Consider the following 20,354-nt stretch of genomic DNA (forward strand, 5'->3'; position numbering starts at 1 on the left):
TGTTGACACACTCCCGTCCCTACTGTGGTCCCTGCCCTGTTCCGCCCACCCCCTGTGCCAACTTATTGGCGCCAGGGCTCCCATGGAGGCTGCTGTTGCCTGGCTGCCACTGTTGACCATTTGTGGCACAGCCAGGGTGTGCTCCATGGCACATTTTGTTTTGTGACAGTTGTAAAGCAACTATTCCTGAAACAGGGCTTGTTTACAATTGCAGCCTTAGCTTTCCAACATCGTCTAGCAATCAGGTTCACAGACCATGTGCCTCACTTTTTAAGTTCTGCAAAACTCAGCATGAAAAACCTGCTGTGTTGGAATTGTGAACATTACAACTCACTCTAAACCACCAGTGTTTGTTTTTTCCCCCCAGTGGAGGTTTATCAGTTTAGCACCAAGTGCTCTCCTTATATCTTCCTAATTATATTACTCTTTAAAAAAGGAACTGCTTCAAAGCTCAGCCCAGCTTTTCCGAGCATTTTGCTCTTTAATGCATCAGTAAAATAACTCAGTACACTGTGGCATGTCATGATGTTCTTTCTTGTCAAAGATAGTTCTCAAGGTTATAAATTCACTGCCATTATCTGAAACAGCAGGCCAGCAAACCTGATTTGCTTATCTACAGGCATGCATGCCAGCCACAGGGGGGCAGTGCAGCTCTCCAAAAGAGCAAGAGATGATGTGGCTGGCAACAACCTGGATATGAACTGAGATGGCAGGAAGAGACAAAAACAATGAAGAGGCTTGTGGCACATTTTCAGCCCAATCCTTAGCTGCCTGAAGCCCAGGGCCACAGCAGCGCCAAAATGGCTGCTGCAGCATCCTGAGCACGCTGGGCAGCTGCCAGCAGCTCCTGATGTCTCCTCGGAGGAAGGGGACATTCGATAAGGTTATAAGCCCCACAGTGGGGCTACTCGACTTTGCACTGGCTAAATAGCTGGCGCAGAGTAAAGCAGCCCCATGTCAGACTGGGAGTCCTGACATGGGGCTATGAATCCAGTCCCACACCCCCTCCCACCCCACTCCCTCACCTGCCCTACTTTCTCTCCACCCTCCCCCCACCTCAGAACGTGTCCCCCCCATGCCCCCACTCATCTCTTTGCTGCCCAGCACTTGGCTAGAGTGCTGGTCAGTGTCCGGAAAGCCTCCGACTGGTGGCCGTCTCTAGGCCGATGCTAACTGTTGCAGGTATTCCTTATGGCATGTTTGTGACAGTGCACAGCGGTGGTGGGCTGGTGCAAGCCTGTCAGGATTGGGCTCTTAGATCCCAATCCTATCCACCTCTCCCCCCCCCCCACTGGTGCAACTATGCCAAAACTGGGCATGATTTCATGGAGCAGGAAGCTTATGGAGCTAGACAGACAGACACACACACAATGGGGTCAAATGGCCATGAAATGGAAGAGGTGTGGTCTATGACAATTCGTAATAAAACTGCCAATGAATGTAAAGTAGGCATAGTGAGAATAGCATCAAATGAGAATAAAAAGAGATAATTTCAATTCATAAGGAGATACCTTGGGTTGATTTTTACATGGAGATTCATACTAGTATCCAAGAAGCATGATCAAAGAAATGTAATTGTGGTGATGTGCATGTATATTTTGCTCTTGAAACATATCTCAGGAAGCCACTGAACTGAGAATTCCAAAGATTCAGGAATGCATACTATACACAAAGTATATTCTTGTATATCAGTTCTTATAGTAACAGATAGTGCAGTAGGTGAACTTAAAGGGGTCTCCTCTTCCACAAGCTGCTGTTGCATCAGACAGTATTGAATTTCTCTTTACTGTATTATACCCCGGTTTGAAATATATTTACACATATGTTGAATGCATTGGAAGTTAAGCTTCACTGATTTCAGTGGAGCATAGAAAAGAGTTTAGGATGTCAATCTTATGGTGTCATTCTTCTGTTACAGGGTATTAATATAGTCAGTTCAGTATGGCTGATACCTACAGAATCCATGGGCAAAATAGTCCCTCCCACCTTGGCTATAGGTCCATATTGCAAACACTCTGCAAGATAGTTTTTTCCAAGCTGAGAATGGGATGTCATGAAAGAAAAGTTACTTGCCTTTTCCTTAACGTATCCCCACACTCCTATTTCTGTACTGTGGCACCTGCCAGGGAATGTACAAACCAACGCCTTGATGTGTAGTACACCCTACAGCCTGATGTGTAGTTTCCATGTATGCTGAGTTCTTGTACCTTTGTGGCACAGTTGAGAGCATGAAGTCTGCATGCAAGTGGGCCTCTGAACAGCTGACCCTCATGTATTTTGGATACTATAGTTGCAATCAAAACCTTGCAAGGTTTTGTGGGATCATGGTTATCTTTAAATAGAAGGTATAATGTTGCGGATCTTAAAGAATCTTTCTTTGTTGCATTAGCACAAAGGATAAAGAAAATGCAGTTCTGTTTCGTCCACCTGAAAAATAAAATTACTCTTACTCACATTTTTGTTGGAAGGAAAATCCCCATTATTATATTGCTGAAAACTATCTCCCCAAGTACCTTCCTATTTATTATTTCAATTACAATTTTAATGCACCAAATGCTTTATGGCTATACTCCAGAGAAAGTCGGATATGTCTGCCCCATTGAAATCTGTTGGGCTCAAGCACTTGGTACACATTAGGTCCACTGTTTTCAATTTAACTTTGGCATGTTTAACTTAAAAAAAAAATTACATCAAGTATTCCTGTATTTTCCTCACAATGATTCAGTGAAATAAGCCCACTATTATTATTCCCATTTTACAGGTGAGAAATTGAGACTGAGAATACTGACTCACAATACCAACAAATGATCTGTGAACAATGCCTAGAGCACTTTTCCTGGCTGGAAAAAGTCAAATATTTATATCAGAATTTGTGAAACATTCAGTAACACTCTGAATAGTTCATTCCTATCAGCTTGTGAATGAAACATACATTCCTCACTAAATCTCTCCAATCAGTTGCCTTGTCTGTTTATTACTTACTAACCCTTCGTGTCATCTCTTTGTATATATGTCTAATTTATCAGTTTCTTGTAGATTGTCAGCAGCCTGCTGCCTCCATACCGCCACACGGCTCACAACTAGCCAGGAGGCAAGACTGCCAGACTGTCAGGTAATGCTCTACTAACTCTTGTTTCTTTGCCTCTTGCTCTTCCTTGTATGCTGTACTCAGTCTGCTATAGGCAATAACCACACTTCTGTTGTTCCGGCACTTATGACACCCCAGCCCATCCTTCCGCTTCCTGCCTTCTATATGGCTTAGGGCACAGTCGTAACCAGGTCTACTCAGAAGTAAGTCCCATTTTGTTCAATGGGGCTTATTCTCAGGAAAGTGTGGTTAGGATTGCAGCCTTACTCTTTAAAATTTCAATATATTAATCAGGGTATGAGTACCACAGCCACACGGCATCTGTGCAATCATCCCTGCCCACATGATTATGGTATTCACACACTTACAGAAACCATGTGGAATAGCAGATGTGTGGAAGAAACACCCACCTGGCTACATGTGAAGGGTGTGCAGCTCATGGCCCAAACCACCCACCACCCACAGCATCATGCTTTACAATACCACATTTACAGAACAGACAGCAATGCAGGTGGGCTGTGTCAGAATTCAGATGTAGAAAATCCTTTGCAGGGCTTGGTCTAGCTAGCAGATCATTTAAGGCAGTGGTTCCTAACCTGGGGTACGTGTACACCCAGGGGTACTTCCCAGTACCTTTAGGGATACTTGAAAAAGAATTGAATAATGGTGGAAAAAGGCAGGTCTATATGAGAATGCCTTGAGGGGCTGGCATTAAAATGCCTTGTGGGGCTAATATGAGGGGTACAATTTATGGAAATAGGCTGCCAAGGGATATGCAAGTGAAAAAATGTTTGGAACCACTGACTTAAGTCATGCAGGGAGGAAAGCCGAAAGGAAGAGAGCCACAGATAGGCCCAGTCCAGCAGTAGAAGTAGGCAAGGTCTAACTTAGGTGGACATTCAGAATCTCCAGCAGCAGAATCAACTGATTGACTGGGACTGAGTTTCATCAACTTATCTCATTCTGTTCCCTTGCAATTGCTTGGCATGGTCGTACATTGAATAAGATTTCCTAGAACCTTCTCCAGGTTCTAGGAGTTTAAGGCCCATAGCTCCTGACAGGCTGCGACAGTAATTCAGTTTCCAGCAGTCAGATTTGGTGCTGGATTTGGCCAACAGCGCACATTTCTAGACAGTTGTGATGCAGCGTGTTGTAATGTGTGGTCCTCTAGTGTAATTATTTTATATTACTTGTGTTCACAAACCATGGATCTCCCATGCAGATCTTACTACATCCTCTAAAAAGGGTTGAGCAATGAACTATCGAGCAACATATGAAAGCCATTTACTGAAGTCAATATTTTGTATGTCAAAGTAATGTCATAGTGGGAAGGTTCAACAAGCAAGCTGGTTATCCTAGGATATATAGAAATGAGAGGAAAGAAGTCTGGGTTCCAGCCTGCAAATCTCCACTGATTACTTGTGTGTGTGTATAATTGCACACATATATATATAATATATATTATATATATTTGTAATATATGACATCTTACAAAAAGGATGCATCCTCTGTGATGTTGCCTGTTGTGACATATACAGCCACTATCTCAAAACAAAGAATTTTCCCCCCATTACAAAACTATTTTTTGATCCATATATGAAGAATTACTTGAATAATGAATCAATTTATCAGGTAAAAGTCATAATCAACTAACAGCCCAATCCTAAACTGGGTTGACGCAGTGGGGTTGCGTGGTTTCTGCTGTATCCAGTGCATCTTTGGAGCAGGCTGGAGGTCTCCTCAGAGTAAGGGGATATTTTTCCCTTTATGCCGAGTAACGCCCCAGCTTGCCCTATGGGCAAGGCACTAAATAGCTTGCCCTAAATAGCTTGCCCTAAATAGCAGGCACAAATTCAAGCAGCCCCTGTGTAATGCTGGGAGGCCCAGGGTGGGGGTTGGATATGACAGAGGCCTGCTCCACTAATCCTGCCCCCTCCCAGGCCCAATCAAAATCAAATTATTCAAATGACATTGAACAAATCAAATTGTTCACTAGACAATATACCTGTTCAATAGACATCTAAATTGATCTTGACACTGTCTTTCAGGAGGGATGCTTAGTCTTCAACAGCCATTTAAGAAATGACATTTTTACACTTGATCTTAGCCAAAAGATCGAGAAACACATGTGCAATTATATGTCATTTGAATAATTTGATTTTGATTGGGCCTGGGAGGGGGCAGGATTAGTGGAGCAGGCCTCTGCCATATCCAACCCCCACCCTGGGCCTCCCAGCATTACACGGGGGCTGCTTGAATTTGTGCCTGCTATTTAGGGCAAGCTATTTAGGGCAAGCTATTTAGTGCCTTGCCCATAGGGCAAGCTGGGGCGTTACTCGGCATAAAGGGAAAAATATCCCCTTACTCTGAGGAGACCTCCAGCCTGCTCCAAAGATGCACTGGATACAGCAGAAACCATGCAACCCCACTGCGTCAACCCAGCTTAGGATTGGGCTGTTAGTTGATTATGACTTTTACCTGATAAATTGATTCATTATTCAAGTAATTCTTCATATATGTTTCTATGGATCAAAAAATAGTTTTGTAATGGGGGGAAAATTCTTTGTTTTGAGATAGTGGCTGTATATGTCACAACAGGCAACATCACAGAGGATGCATCCTTTTTGTAAGACACAAAAAAGCTGTTGTCTATAAAGCTGCCTTCCAGCCAAGGACCATGCAGTACTTAAAGACAATTAGCATGTAAAAAGGCTGCTGCCTGGTTAATCAGAGTCACCTTTTGAAGTGATCAAAAGAGTTTTAGTCTAATCAGTCCTCCCAAGCACCATTTATTTCAGTGAGACTTACACAGAAAAAGCGCATCTACTGCTGGATCAGCAGGGATTCACTATGCCACAAGAACAAGTATAGAATGAACTGTACTACATTATGTACTACAGAATGTACTAGAACCACAGTTCTAGTACTACAGTGTTTGTACTAGAATTTACTTCATTTCCAAGGGTGTTTTTAATGTTTGCCAAAAATCTGGTTGGGTGTGGTTAAGTCATTCATATCTAGCTGGGCAACTTTTGAAAAAACCATAGCAGAACAAAAGCATGCATATTGCGCTATCTATTTCAATCCTCCTAACCAAATGCAGATTTCCAAAGAAAAGCCCCAAGTTCACAGTTCTTCCTATTGGTAGTAGCTTCTTAATATTTGTACAGATGTGTATCACTTAGTGATGTTCCAATCACTGACAGACCACATATACTATGGTCCATTGGCAGGGGCGAATCCAGTGTTTATGTTTGGGAGGGGGCATTAGCACTACCAACTCCAGAGCCCAGGTCAACCAGGTGGGTAGACCTGGGCTCCAGGTTGAACTTTATGTTCTCTGTGGCTGAGATTCGCTGGGTGGGTAGTCCTGGGCTCCTGTCTGGACTTGGAGCCCAGATCTTTCAGCTGAATAGACCTGGGTTCCTGGTTGAACTGGCCTATGTGGCCAGTTTGGTGGGTGGGTAGATCTGGCTCCTACCTGGACTTGGATCCTAGATCTACCTGCCTGGTAGGCCTGGTAGACGTGGGCTCCCATTCTGCCTGTTCCCAGCAGGTAGACTTGGGCTCACGGCTGTGCTTGAGCTGTTTCCCATCCTGGTAGGTAACCTTTCCCTCTGGCGTCAGTATGGGGAGGAGGCATGCACCCATGGCCTCCCTCCAGACCTGCCCCTGTCCTTTGGTGATTTGAAACCATCCTACCACCACTGCTCGTGCACCCAAAAATGCTGCTGAAAGCTGTCTGAAAGCCTTCCCTACTGCTTGCTGGCTGTAAATCACTCCAGGAGGCATTGTGCGGGGCCACCTGATGGGTAGCATTCCAGCTTGTGGCCAACCCATCATGATGCCTGCTGGGGTGATTTCCAGCCAGCTAGTAGCAGGGAAGGTTTTTGGAGCACTGTCAGATGCATGAGTGGAGACAGCGGGGCAGTTTCAGAGTGCCCTTTGTGAGCTTCTTTGGCTTATTTTTTGCTTAATGAAATGGTCAGTTACTGATGGGCTTTGGGGAGCATATTTCCATCGTTAACACCAGGGCCAGCCTTAGGAGCTGCAGGGCCCAATGCCAAACATTTTTACAATGTCCTCCCACTCACCAGGATGAGTAGCAGTGGCAAGGCACCCAGCGACTGCTTCACTGCCAACTTCGGGGAGGGGGGGGTGGATTTTAATCCAGTTGTACTCAGGGGTGGGAAGGTGGGCCATCCAGTGTCAATGCTCTGCTTGCTACACTCTCCTCATGATGCCTTGGCATGGAATATACCAGGGGTGTCAAACATAAGGCCCGGGGGCCAGATGCGGCCCGTGGAAACTTTTTATCCAGCCCTCAGGCTCTCAGCTGCTGAGCAGTGCTGGAGGAGTTACTGCTGAATTGGGCTCTCCCATATCTCAAAATATCACCAAGATTTGCATATTTTCTCTTCTGCCATTTGCAGCAAATGAATTCCTAAGTGAAAAAAGTTCTTATTTTTGGCTATGACTTGTTTAATGACATCACTTCCAGACCTCAGAAGGCATCATGAATGCTATTTGGCCCTCTGTATGAAATGAGTTTGACACCCCTGGCATATACCATGCTAGAGTGTCAGCTACAGAGAGAGATGCCAGCTGCGGGTGTCACTCACTGCCCCAAAATTGCCATAAGGCCAGCCCTGGTTGACACAAATCTGTGGGTATTTATACTGTAACGGCAAGGCTTCCTTTTTCACCTCAATGAATATGCAGATCTGTTCTTCATTTCACTTCTTTATTCTTCTTCTTTGAGTAAGACATGCTTGCATGCTACAGATACTCACTGGGGTATATAAGAATCGTTTCTATATCTAGAAGAAAGCTTTGTTCACTGGAAGAGATGACTTTTTCAGCCTAACAGTGTACTATGAATGGTTGCTACAAGCATGTGTAGACAGCTGGTCTAGTACAACATTTTGTGGGCTACTGACTTTGTGAACTTTTCTGCAAGGATAAAGCAGGAACAGCATTCATATAACCCAGTTTAAGGCTGCAATCCTATGTGCACTTACCTGGGAGTAAGCCAAACTGAACTCTACAACATTTACTTCTAAGTAGACATGGAAAGGATTTTGCTGAGTCAGCTGGAAAAGCCTGCTTGAAAAGGGAAAAATTTAGGGCCCAAACCTACAGGGCGCATTTTGCCTGCATAAAGTCTCTCATTCTGGTGTATACATTCGTGAAAAAGTATATCAGTGTAAGAACATACAATGTACAAAGCTTTCAAAGGTGTACAATGGAAGATTTGCCCTCCAAAAAACTTTCAGAACCGATTGTGTGACAATCATATTTACAGATGATCTACATAGACAGATATTCCTATAAACCAGCAGTCTCCATATTGGAGACTGCTGTGTCTGGGAAAAGCCCTTCCTGTTCCGACTAGTGCATACCGTAGTGCCACTGTGCTGGTTATTTTTCACCTTGATGGTTGCACAGGGATGCTGTGCGCAGCCACGTCTAATGCCCAGCATCCCAGCAGACTGTGCAGCAGGATATCAGGGCAGACGCAACTGCCCAGAGTGTCCCTGTGCAGCGATCTAGGTGGAAAATAACTGGAACCACGGCGGAATGGAAAGCGCTGCTCACAGGGGAAGGGCTTTTTCCAGACTCTGGATCTGATCCATGGGCCAGAGTTTGGAGAACCTGGCTATAAACCAATGAATCTGCATGGAGCTTAATTGACTTCACCCTTTCTAATGAATTAAATTAAATAATTTAAGTTAACATATTTAAGTCAGACTGTTATTAATCATGCTTTCTGCACAAGAGGCACTCAGGCATGTGTGTGCAGATTACAGTATTCACAGATTGTAGTGCAAATGTCAGACATTTGCTAATGCTTCTCTCCGGGTCAAAATGGATGGGGAGGAGGCAAACATTTAACATATTGGGCAGCAGAATCCTATCCAAGGCCTATGGTGACGGATTTTGCAATCCATCAGCATAAGTCCTGGAACCATGGTGTGAAAGTTGCTCTGTTGTTTTGCGGCTGTGGCTGCCAGGGCAAATAGCCAGAGGCTTTGTGCAGGTGACAGCAGCCTACTACATCACCTGTCCTAGTGCCCAGGACAGAATGGGGGAGCATTGGGGGAGGGGCCTGGGGCAGGCCGAGCTGGCCGAGCTGGGGGCAGATCTTGGTGGCAGCAGCACACGCTAAGATCCTAGTCTCCTTTTCCTGATGCAACATGCCCTTGACTCTACCTGTTTTCCTGGAGGGGGGGCAAAGCAGTAAGTCTCATCAGTTGTTGAGACACCCATGTAAAGCAGTGCCTCAGCTTCTGAGCCATTCACTGTGCCTTCACTTTGCTTTTGCAGCTGCAACTGGCTCAGAAGATGAGATAGTGGGGGCACTTTACATGGGTATCTCAACACCTCAATACCTCATGGGTATCTCAAACTTACTGCTTTGACCCCCTCCAGGAACGCCAGTGCTTGACTCTCCACAGACAGGCACTAATAGCCTGCGTAGGTCTAAGGACCCATTGGAGGTCAGGTGTCCTACTGGGAAGTAGGTAAAAAATAGTTTCACTTACCTCTTCTGGGCTGCCTGGTCACCCCCCACCACCACCACCACAGCATGCAGCATGCATTCTGTCAGCAGCACTATGTGGTATGGGCTAGTAGGGGATAGGCTTGGGCTTCAAGATAATAAAAAAGATTAGAAAGGACAGAGTCACATCCAAAGACATAGGGAGGGGGAAGTTCTGCTGTGCCATGAGCCACTAGAAGGGGGAGAGTTTCTCAGTTCCTGCTAAAATACGTGCAAACTGAAAAATGTCTTTATAGCGTGTTGCCCTATGTGCAGATCTGTGAGTAACTTGTACAACAGAGCCCCAGGGTGGCAAGTGATGGCTGGATGCCTGCCCATTGCCAGTAGTGCAGACTGTGCAGCTGTGGAACTGTCCAAGAATTTGTCTTCCTGCAATACTGACTGGCAGTGAATCTCCAGGCACGGGTCTTTCCCATACCTGTTGGGAGATGCTCGGCTGTAAAGAGTAATCTTAATTGAACAAGAGTGGTTACTGGAAAGAGAAATTACAACAGATCAGGGATGTTGTAGGGTCTCCTTTCTTGGATGAGAGGCACAATGAGTTCACAAGCAATCCTCTTGTTACCTCCCATATTGACTTGCAGTTTAGGGGAGATAATTTATGATGTTACATATTCCAGTTTTATACAGGAGATGGTATCCTAATATAATGGCATTTATGTTACTTACTTTCTCCACCTCACTACTGCCACAACTTGACTACACTGCAAAAACCATTTCTGGAGGGTCAGGGGGTCCTCAGGAAAAGTGTGGATGCACCATGAATGCAGAGTGAGGGGGAATTCTGCAGAAGTTCTGCCTTTGCATGGTTTTCAGAAATCTCCTCCACACAGCCCCCAATGTAATGTCCTACCAGTGTTTCTCAATCTGTGGGTTGGGACCCACTAAGTGGGTTGCAAGCCAATTTCAGGTGGGTCCCCATTCATTTCAATATTTTATTTTTAATGTATTAGACTTGATGCTACCATGGTGTGGGACTGCATTTGGGGAAATGAGAGAGATCTGTACTTTTAACAGGCTACTATGTATATTCTTTTACCAATGACAGTAAATGGGACTTACTCCTGGGTAAGTGTGGGTAGGATTGTAGTCTAGGATTGTTCAAAATTTTTCTGCTTGATGATGTCACTTCCGGTCATAACATCACTTCTGGTAGGTCCTGACAAATTCTTATTCTAAAAAGTGAGTCCCAGTGCTAAAAGTTTAGGGGAAGGGGGAAGCTCTGGAAGGGGGAGCTAAAGAAGCTGCCCTAGGGAGATAGGACTCATATCATTACACTCATTCTACTTAGAATATAAACAATGATTATCAAATGAAATGCACGGTGAATTCACCTGAACGTGGAAATAGAAAAGAGAACTATCAGGGCAAGCCTATGTATGTCTACTCAGAAGTAAGTCCCACTGTTCTATGGAGCGTACTCCCAGGTAAGTGTGTATGGATTGCAGCCCCAGACACGCTGGCCTTTCCAATTTTATATCTCCTGGGCAAATGTTAGTATTTGGCTTTTCTATACTATAACATATATAAAAATGTACATGTAAAAAGCATTGTTGTTCTGGATGGTAGGTTTGCTTGAATGTGGCATATATAGATTTGTGTGTTGAGGTTGCTATTCTTGGAGACCAGACTTTGAAAAGAAATGCATCCTAGTTCTCAAAATACACTGCTCCTAGTTCAATACAGTCTAGTTGTACTCCTGTTATAAAAATATTTGTGCATATAGGGTGGACTCCTTTTGCTCATAAAGACTCTGTGCAGTTTAACAGTTGCAGAAAAATAACAGTTCCCTTGTCCCCCATCACTACATCCTATGTGTGTTATTTTTCTGCCTCGTTTTGTGGCTATTGAAAAGCACACGCCTTCTGTAGTGGTGAAAATACAGCAACTTTCATACCTTATAAGGTACTTTATTACCTTGTACTTTATTACAGCAACCTTATACCACCAGCAATGGGATGCTACACTGTACTGCACTGCACATATGCTTTCTGTTTAAATTGTAAGCTGGTTAATTAACTATTATTTTTATATGTGTGTTCATTTCTGTATGTTATGTGTTTGTGTCATGTGTTCACTTAATGCACTTACAGCCCAATCCTTTTCTCCCCTGCCGCCAATGCAGCAACACCAAAATGGCTACCACTGCATCCTGTTGGGGGGGGGGAGTTGCAGAAGTCTCCTCGCAGAAGTCTCCTCGCATTTCTGCAGAAACATGCAGAAATGGTCCCATAGGGATAGAGGAACATTTGTTTCCTTATTTGTTCCCTTACCTGGGGGTAAGCTTCTGTAGCATAGAGGGGTCTACTTGGACCTGCGCTAGAGAATTCAGGTCCATGATTCAGGTCCATGTGGACCTGCACCACGGATAAGGTCCAGGAAGAGGGCTAGAATTCAGCGGCCATCTGCTGACCCAACCCCCTTTCAGACTGATCTGCCCTCTGTCCCATTGCCTCTCTGTTCTACCCTCATAAGAACATAAGAACAGCCCCACTGGATCAGGCCATAGGTCCATCTAGTTCAGCTTCCTGTATCTCACTGCAGCCCACCAAATGCCCCAGGGAGCACACCAGATAACAAGAGACCTCATTCTGGTGCCCTCCCTTGCATTTGACATAGCCCATTTCTAAAATCAGGAGGTTGCACATATACATTATGGCTTGTAACCCATAATGGATTTTTCCTCCAGAAACTTGTCCAATCCCCTTTTAAAGGCATCCAGGCCAGATACTGTCACCACATTCTGCGGCAAGGAGTTCCGCAGACCAACCACACGCTTAGTAAAGAAGTATTTTCTTTTGTCTGTCCTAACCCTCCCAACACTCAATTTTAGTGGATGTCCACTGGTTCTGGTGTTATGTGAGAGTGTAAAGAGCATCTCTCTATCCACTTTATCCTTCCCATGCATAGTTTTGTATGTCTCAATCATGTCCCCCCTCAGGCGTCTCTTTTCTAGGCTGAAGAGGCCCAAACGCTTTCCTCATAAGGAAGGTGCCCCAGCCCAGTAATCATCTTAGTCGCTCTCTTTTGCACCTTTTCCATTTCCACTATGTCCTTTTTGAGATGCGGCAACCAGAACTGGACACAATACTTCAGGTGTGGCCTTACCATAGATTTGTACAACGGCATTATAATATTAGCCGTTTTGTTCTCAATACCTTTTCTAATGATCCCAAGCATAGAATTGGCCTTCTTCACTGCCGCCGCACATTGAGTCGACACTTTCATCGACCTGTCCACCACCACCCCAAGATCTCTCTCCTGATCTGTCACAGACAGCTCAGAACCATCAGCCTATATGTGAAGTTTTGATTTTTTGCCCCAATGTTTATGACCCTCCTTCTGCCATCGCCACCTCGTCGCATCCCCTTCTCCTGTTCTGCCCTCCCCTCCCCTGTCTTCCCTCCCCTGCCAACTTATCTACCTTGGCAGATCCAGAAAGATCCACTAGTGCATGCAGCTAGGCTCTGGACTTCATGCAGGTATTCCAGCATCATGCACTTCCATGTGCTTTTGGAGTGCTTTTACAACTGCCATAAGTCAGTCAGTGCTGGTGAAACACTCATTCCACCAACAGGGCAGTGCAATAGGATTGTGCCGTTAGTTAGTTAAAATGTAGTGTCCATGTTAAACCTAACAATGCTGGCTGCTGTTGCTTACAATACTGGTGGACTGTTAAATTTACAGCCCAATCCTAACCTGCCCTGGAGCAGACAGGCCAGCAAGTCTGCCCGGCTTCCAGAGCAGAGTTGAGGCCAGTTGCAACTCAGCTCCAGGCAAGGGGAATTCCTTCTCTTTACGTCGGGTAAAGCCATAGCAGTCCCAAAGAGGCTATTCGGATCTGCGCCACCTCAAGAGGTAGTGTAAATCCAAGCAGTCCAGGGCTGCTCTGGGCTGCCCGGGATTGGGGTTAGGATCTGGCACAAGTGGATCTGTTCATGCCCGCTCTCTCTCACGCCCCAAAATGCCTCCTTTCTGTCCGCCACCCACTCACCCCCAGACCCCCGTACTGACCTGACTTGGTCGGTGCAAACGGGGCTTGGGCCGGCCTCCCTTCTTGAGTGGTGGTGCAAAAGTGCCCCACATGGTTGGGATTGTGCCCCCAATCTGGTACAATCATTCCAACTTCTTAACTGTCCTAAGTGTTGGTTTCAGTGCCAGTTGTTTTTGCTGTTGCATGTTAGTACAACCACATCTTTTCTTATTATCATTAATAATCCTTGGATTTGTTTAAAATGGAAGAACATCCAGTATCCATTTTTAGAGATCTGAATTTGAAAAGTTGAGGCTGAACCAGCTATTGTTAAATTGTAGCTTGTTGAGTTGTTGAATGAGACTCATATCACCATTCCTTGGTGTGTGTGCCTTCCCCATTCAGTGCGCATATATTGCCATGGCTTCCTTTTGCCCTTGTAAACCTTTGGATCAGCATTCATGTTAACAGGAGCACATTCTGTTTTTATGCACATTTTAATAACTGTTAGCACATGTCTAGATAACATAAGATGCAGAGACAAGCCTGTCTCTTTGATGAATAAATCATCTTTACATGTTTATCTGTCTAGACCACCTATTTTAAACACAACCCTTTTTTTTTAAATTTTCAGTCTTGATGTAGCTCTTCCAGAAGAACAGCCACATTCCAGCTCTCAATGTGCCCCTCTCAGCTGTCTACCTAAGCCTCCTCCTTAACCCTAATCTTCATATGCAACATAAGAGGCAGGGGGAACCCTCACCCCCACAACAACACTAACTGAGTCGGAGTGCTCACAGCAAAGGTACAGTTTGCGCCAAAGGAACCAGTAGGCATTTCTGCCTTCTTGCTGCATTGGTGAATCCGGACGCATATCTACAGTCTTAGCCACTGAGGATGAGTGGAAGAGCATAAAGCACAGAGCCCAAACTGTTCCAAGAAGATCATTCAAGGTTCCTCTGGTCCTATCCAGAAGGTTGCAATCACAATTACAGTTTGGAAGACAGAACATGATCCTCCGAACCACTTGGCTTGTATTGCTAATGTGTTGAGAATCTACAGTACTGTCAACGTAAAACAAACAAAATGTTATAAAACACAGTTTGACAGTTCAGCCACAACAACTAACTTCAGTTTTTTTTCAGTAGTCTTATGGGTATTATATATCTTTTTTAAAAAAAACCATATTTGCACCATGAATTTATGTTTATTAAAAATGCAGTCTATGTTGTGTGAGAGTTTTTATTCTACGAGTATTAACTTGATTTTTTTTAAGTGATTCAGGAATAGGTTATGTTGGGATTTTTCTTTTTCAGTAAGAGTTTTTATTTTGTGACTGAGGATTGTTGGCCAAAGAGTATGGCCTGGTGTGTTGTGGGTGTATGTGTGTGTGTGTGTGTGTTTTAAATTGCACAAAAAAATGTCAAAAGAGAGTTGAATTGGAATGTGAACTTTGGGGGCATTTCAGAGAAAGTTGGATGTGCCTAAATCCCATTGAAATAAATGGGAGTGAGGCACACAGTGAAGCACTTAAGTCTCATTGATTTCAATAGAATTCAGACATCACTAACTTTTGCTGGTTTGTGCCCATTGATTTGTACTTTTCTGCTGCACTGGTATTGTTTACGCACTTGTTTTATAACTCATAGAATGTTTGCTGCTGGTTTTTGTTTTACTACTTCACTGGAATCTGGTTAAGCCTAAGAGAGGTTTTCCTGAACAATGCATTGATAATTGTTACTTTGTGGTGGGTTTTTGTTTTTGTTTTTCTAGGGGCTTTCCCTTTTTATTTTTAATTTTGTATTTCAGATAAGCTGATGACTTGGTGCTGTTCTTTTTTTTTGTTTGGTATCTGGACAAAAAATGCAAATGAACTTGAAGTAAACATGCTGTGTTTTGTGATAATTTAAATGTTTGGTTTGTTTTGGAATGTTGGGGAGCAACACTGCTCCTAAATTCAGTGTTACCAAGTAAAATCTTACCGTGGCAAAAGAAAAGAAGGAAAAAAAAAGACTTAGCCAAGTATAACAAAATAGTATATTTTTAGCAGCATGGGGGGGGGGTGAATGTAACTGTTCAGGTGGGAGTGATGTCTGGAACTGAAAATAATAGGTGAGATTATTGTTCTAGCCAGTGCATTTTTCTCCTTGCCAAAGCTCCCAACAACTATGGAGATCTAGCTCATTGTCTGTTCAATGACAAATACTCAGGTTACACACAGTACATGGATTCTGTTCCCATGCTGCATGCTGTTGTTGCTGTAAGGATCTCTCTTGTAACTTGTTTTAAAGAGTGGTGAGTATGCGAGGAAACTGAAGATAACCAAATTTATTTTGCACAATACCTGGTAGCAAGTCTGATTGCCAACTAGGCTTGGAGCCATGGTTCCCCAGACAGAAAGCTACCATGGCTAATTAGCTGACTTCTTGCTCTCAGTCAGGTGGCCTTAACATATTTAAGTTAAGAAGGCCTGGGTAGATCATCTCTGTCAGTTCCACTCATGCAGTGTTGATATGATGCACTGGACCGAAACGTTAAATGGCGGGAGCCGTCCAGCAGCTTTGAAAGAAACTACTTCAGGGGCAACTTAGATAATTTGGCCTCATTCATCTGAATACAAGAGGAAGAAAAATGAAAAAATGAAGAAAATGGTTTTTGTAAGAACAATTTTCACCAAAAGAAAAAGGGGGGATACCTTACAGCAGCTAAGGAGTCTGGGTGGCCAATCATTGTGCCTATCTGTCATGACAGAACCAGTAACCAAGGTGCTAAAAACAGAAAATCCTAATCAGCAGTCCCTGTAATATAACCACAATGGAGCAGTTCAGCTTTTGTAATGGAGAGAACATTCAGAGTCAGAGATGAAGAGTAATTTACCCATGGAATCCACAAGTCACTTAAACACAACCTCCTTTCCCTCTCAAAGTGGCACTAGGTACTAATAATAATTGGTACTACAGGGACTTAATTAAATGGAAATGCATTGTCTTTAAGTGGCTTGTGAATGAAGGTCAAAAATCACACATAGTTCTGCAGTTACAAACCTAACAGTCCTTTGCACTCATTTATGTGTTTTTTGCTGTTTAACTTGTGCTACATGTAACATTTTATGTGCTGTAACTTATACTCATGTTCTTATTGTTGTAACAAATGCCTTATTGTTTTTTCACTGTAGCAGCATCTAGGGTTGCCACCTCTTGCTTTAGATGGGGCTCTTTTGTTTTAAAATACCTTATTAAGCAGGACTGTCAGGTTGAACTGATGAATCCTGCAAGTCCAAGGGGGCTTTCAGACACATAAATTACATTCTCCCCACCCACCTGCCCCTTGGCATCACAGATTTTAAAGTGACAGGAACCTCATTTAAGAGCAAAGGTAGCTACTGACCTCATAAAGCTGGCAAACACTGAAATGAACTCCTGTGAAAGGTTTGTTTGTTTTTAACTAGGCATGATCCAGCCCACAGTATGCATGCTGATTTCACAGAGAGTTAAGTGTGTGCTTAAATTTAAGACATTGACATAAGTGGGCCTTAAAAGTGCTTAATTTGGGTGAGATTGTGTTTTTTATTTTTGTTTGAGTTATTTCATTAAGGAACTATTTCAGCTAGGCTAAAGGATGCCTCCAGATTACCTGTACTTGGTCTTGTTAGACTGATGTACTGGTGAAGTGTCTGTGTGTTTTGGACATGAAAACCTAAGTGTTGCTGTACTACAGCTGCTGCCTCTTCTTATTAGCAAACATCTTTTGGAACCATAAAAATATTGTTCTCATTGAAGTAATTCTGATGAAAATTCCAAGGATTTTAAGCTTCAATCCTAAGCACGTTTACTGTGTGGTGAGTTCCACTGAACTTAAGGGAGAACACTTTCTAAGTAACACTTTTACTTAGAACACTTTCTAAGTAAAAGTGTTGAGAATGTCAGTTTCTTTCTAAAATAGATTGTAATATGTCTATTTTGAAGTGTCTATTTCCAGAGCATTCAAGGCATTGGAAATTACAGTTAGGCTGAATGAATACATGTTGAACTGCATTTTGTAAATTTTAGGGAAGAATTCTAAATAAATTTGAATGTCAAAAATAATACAGGCCCCAATCCCGAGAGAGTTGAACGCACCAAGCACACTGGTGAAGCTGTTCATTCCCATTTATATCAAAAGACAGATGGCAATGTGGGTGCCCAGCTGCAATGTGTTGGGGCAGTGATAGATCTGCCACTGATTTTCACCCACATTCTTGCACAGAAATCGACTTAGGTGAGCACAGAAACATTCCGTTTTGAGCTTCATGCATAGAAGGTAGATCTCAGGACCTGCACATCTCCCTCTGTCCTACACTTAGTTGTACAGGTTTGTGGGCAAATGAAATAAATGTTCAGGACACAGATAGCCCTTACTGTGTGCCTAAAGCAGTAGCTGAATCATGATTATGCCAAGGATACTTGCTGGAAACTGAAGACAAAGCAGATACCCAAACCGAATGACTGAATACCACAAAAGTAAGTACAGGGGTTCAGAAGGTTCTCAATGCAATTCTGTTGTTAGTTTCATTACTAAGAAGGCACCTCTGTTAGCTGCGAATAAACTTCAAGCCTTTTAGGGGTGGGAGTATAGTGGTTTTGAAGCAAGAAAGTACACTGCCAGCAAGATTTGATTTTACTACTGTAAGTAACATTGGATTTAAACTTATCGCAAAATGGGAGCGAGCCAATATTTTATTATTAGGTGGTCTAGTACTGAAGTCAAACAGGCCCCTGACTTGATTTCAAATGTTTTGTGAAGTTACAGATTATCCCTTTATTGGCTGGTTCTCTTTATTTGGTGACTGTAGAACAGCTGTTTCATTTTAAATGATTTCATTTCCTTTGGTGTAAAGGAGTTCTTTATGTCAGAATTCCAGGAACTGAGATCCTACACTAGAAGCACAGCCATTTCCTTACTTGCATCTTATTTTAAAAATAGCCATTGTTTCTTTCAGGTTTCTCTCTGTCGTTACATCTAGCAGACCTGAAAGGGACACCTAGTGTTCAGAATTTTTCATCAATTATTTTTAGTATTCTGCATAAAATAAACAAAAGAAGCAATTAATTGCATTTAGCCTTAAGGTTAAAATGCATCAAATATGCAATATAAAAAAGCGTGCATGACATAATTTAATGTACCCTTTCCCATAAACCTGATGAGGAAGCTAGAGAATTCTTATTTCACCAAATTATTCTTTCCCTTTCCCTGCATATTGCAAATGCATGTCTGATATAACTGTCATCAAGAGATGCATGGCTTAAATCCTCATTGCATTTTAATCTCTCTCCTGCAGAGCTCTTGAAAATCCCTTCTATTAAACCTGAAGGCAGCAGAGTGATAAATTGGCAAGAGACAAATCCAAATCAAATGTTGCTGTGATTGGACTTAATTTGGTTTCAGACTCTGGAGGAATGAGGGTGTTATGTTTTAATCAGTGTCTTACTCTGACAGTACATGTGCTGTTCATTTTATTACAAGCTAATAAAAATAGTGGTGATTGTTTTTACTCTTCTTGCAGGATAAAGAGGTTTTGTTTTTAATTAAAGCCTGGACTTTGTTATTAAATCTGTTTTGGAGGTTTGTCAGAAGTGTTTGGTACCAACATTAGGGGAACAATCTTGCTTGCCAGCTATGGGGGAAGAAGAGAATGAAATGAGAAAAATCTAGCTTTTTAAATTATTCATGGGTATGGCTTTGTGCACCATATCTTTGAATAAACTGAAGCACTCACTAGATATAGACCTAGTGCGTCAAACCCTGAGATTTGACTGTTAAAGGGTTAATTAAACTGATCCTTTGTAAAAGAAATACAAAAACAAACAAAAAAACCTTAAATCCCTAAACTTTGTGACTTTTGTAATATATGAATGTTCCCTTTTGCATGACTATCCTTATCTAATCAACCACACAGAAGGACATATTGTGTTATATCCCAATTGTTTTCAAATACTGGTGCAATTTGCATTAAAACACGATTTGTATACTGTATATTTGCCTGCTGTAAAAGTTGGCTTTTCCTCAACTGAACTGAAATTATGTGGTAATGACTTTTTTGAGATTGGATGGAGTATTTCTAGGTGTTGGAGAATACAGATAGACGTGTGCATTGACTTAAAGGTTGAATGTTAGAAGCTTTTCTTGTGTTGCAACTCTGATTTTAAGGCACGGATATTGACTAATTCTGGATTAAAACTATTTGTTCTGAAATAATTGCCATGTCAAACCTTGTCCTAACCCAGTCTTTATACTTTAGACAATCCTAGATGAATTGCTTTGTGAGGGAATCATGTGCTTGTACATGTGTGGTATGATCATGCGGTTCAAATAGTTGGAAAATTAAGATACTCCAGAGCAAAATAAATTAAATTAGAAGATGCTAATATACAGATTCTTACATCATTATGTTCCAATTAAAGTTATGGTGTAATGCATAACTATCCCAGTAAATAAACTGGCCATCTTTTGTTCAGTGAACACTGTGGTCTGTGTATGTTTCTGTACATCACTGTGTATTATTTTGTTGCACACCACCCCACTGAAGAAAACTGGGAAAGAGAACAATGGCTGCTAGAATATATCTTTATATTATCTCTGAAATACCAACAAAGGGCCCAATCCTATCCAACTTTCCAGTGCCAGTGCAGCTGCAATGCAGCCCTGAAGCAAGGGAACAAATGCTCCGTTACCTTTTGGAGATCTCTATAACT

General features: G+C 42.7%; 1 protein-coding gene across 6 annotated transcripts in view; it reads left to right on the plus strand.

Moving 5' to 3' along the window:
- The window catches only part of BICD1 (BICD cargo adaptor 1), a 147,927-nt gene extending 127,806 nt beyond the window's left edge, over positions 1-20,121 (plus strand). For 2 of the 6 annotated variants that reach the window (XM_066634528.1, XM_066634529.1), the window contains exons 10-11: positions 3,037-3,112; positions 14,258-20,121. In XM_066634528.1, coding sequence (XP_066490625.1) covers positions 3,037-3,112; positions 14,258-14,342 — 161 coding nt within the window. In that variant the 3' untranslated portion in view covers positions 14,343-20,121. Of the gene's footprint in view, positions 1-3,026; positions 3,113-14,257 lie in introns of all 6 variants that reach the window. The other 4 variants (XM_066634532.1, XM_066634533.1, XM_066634530.1 and 1 more) reach the window with 4 other exon arrangements.
- Positions 20,122-20,354: the final 233 nt, after the last annotated feature.

Source organism: Tiliqua scincoides, chromosome 7 (assembly GCF_035046505.1).
Source record: "Tiliqua scincoides isolate rTilSci1 chromosome 7, rTilSci1.hap2, whole genome shotgun sequence".
Classification (NCBI taxonomy): Eukaryota; Metazoa; Chordata; class Lepidosauria; order Squamata; family Scincidae; genus Tiliqua; species Tiliqua scincoides.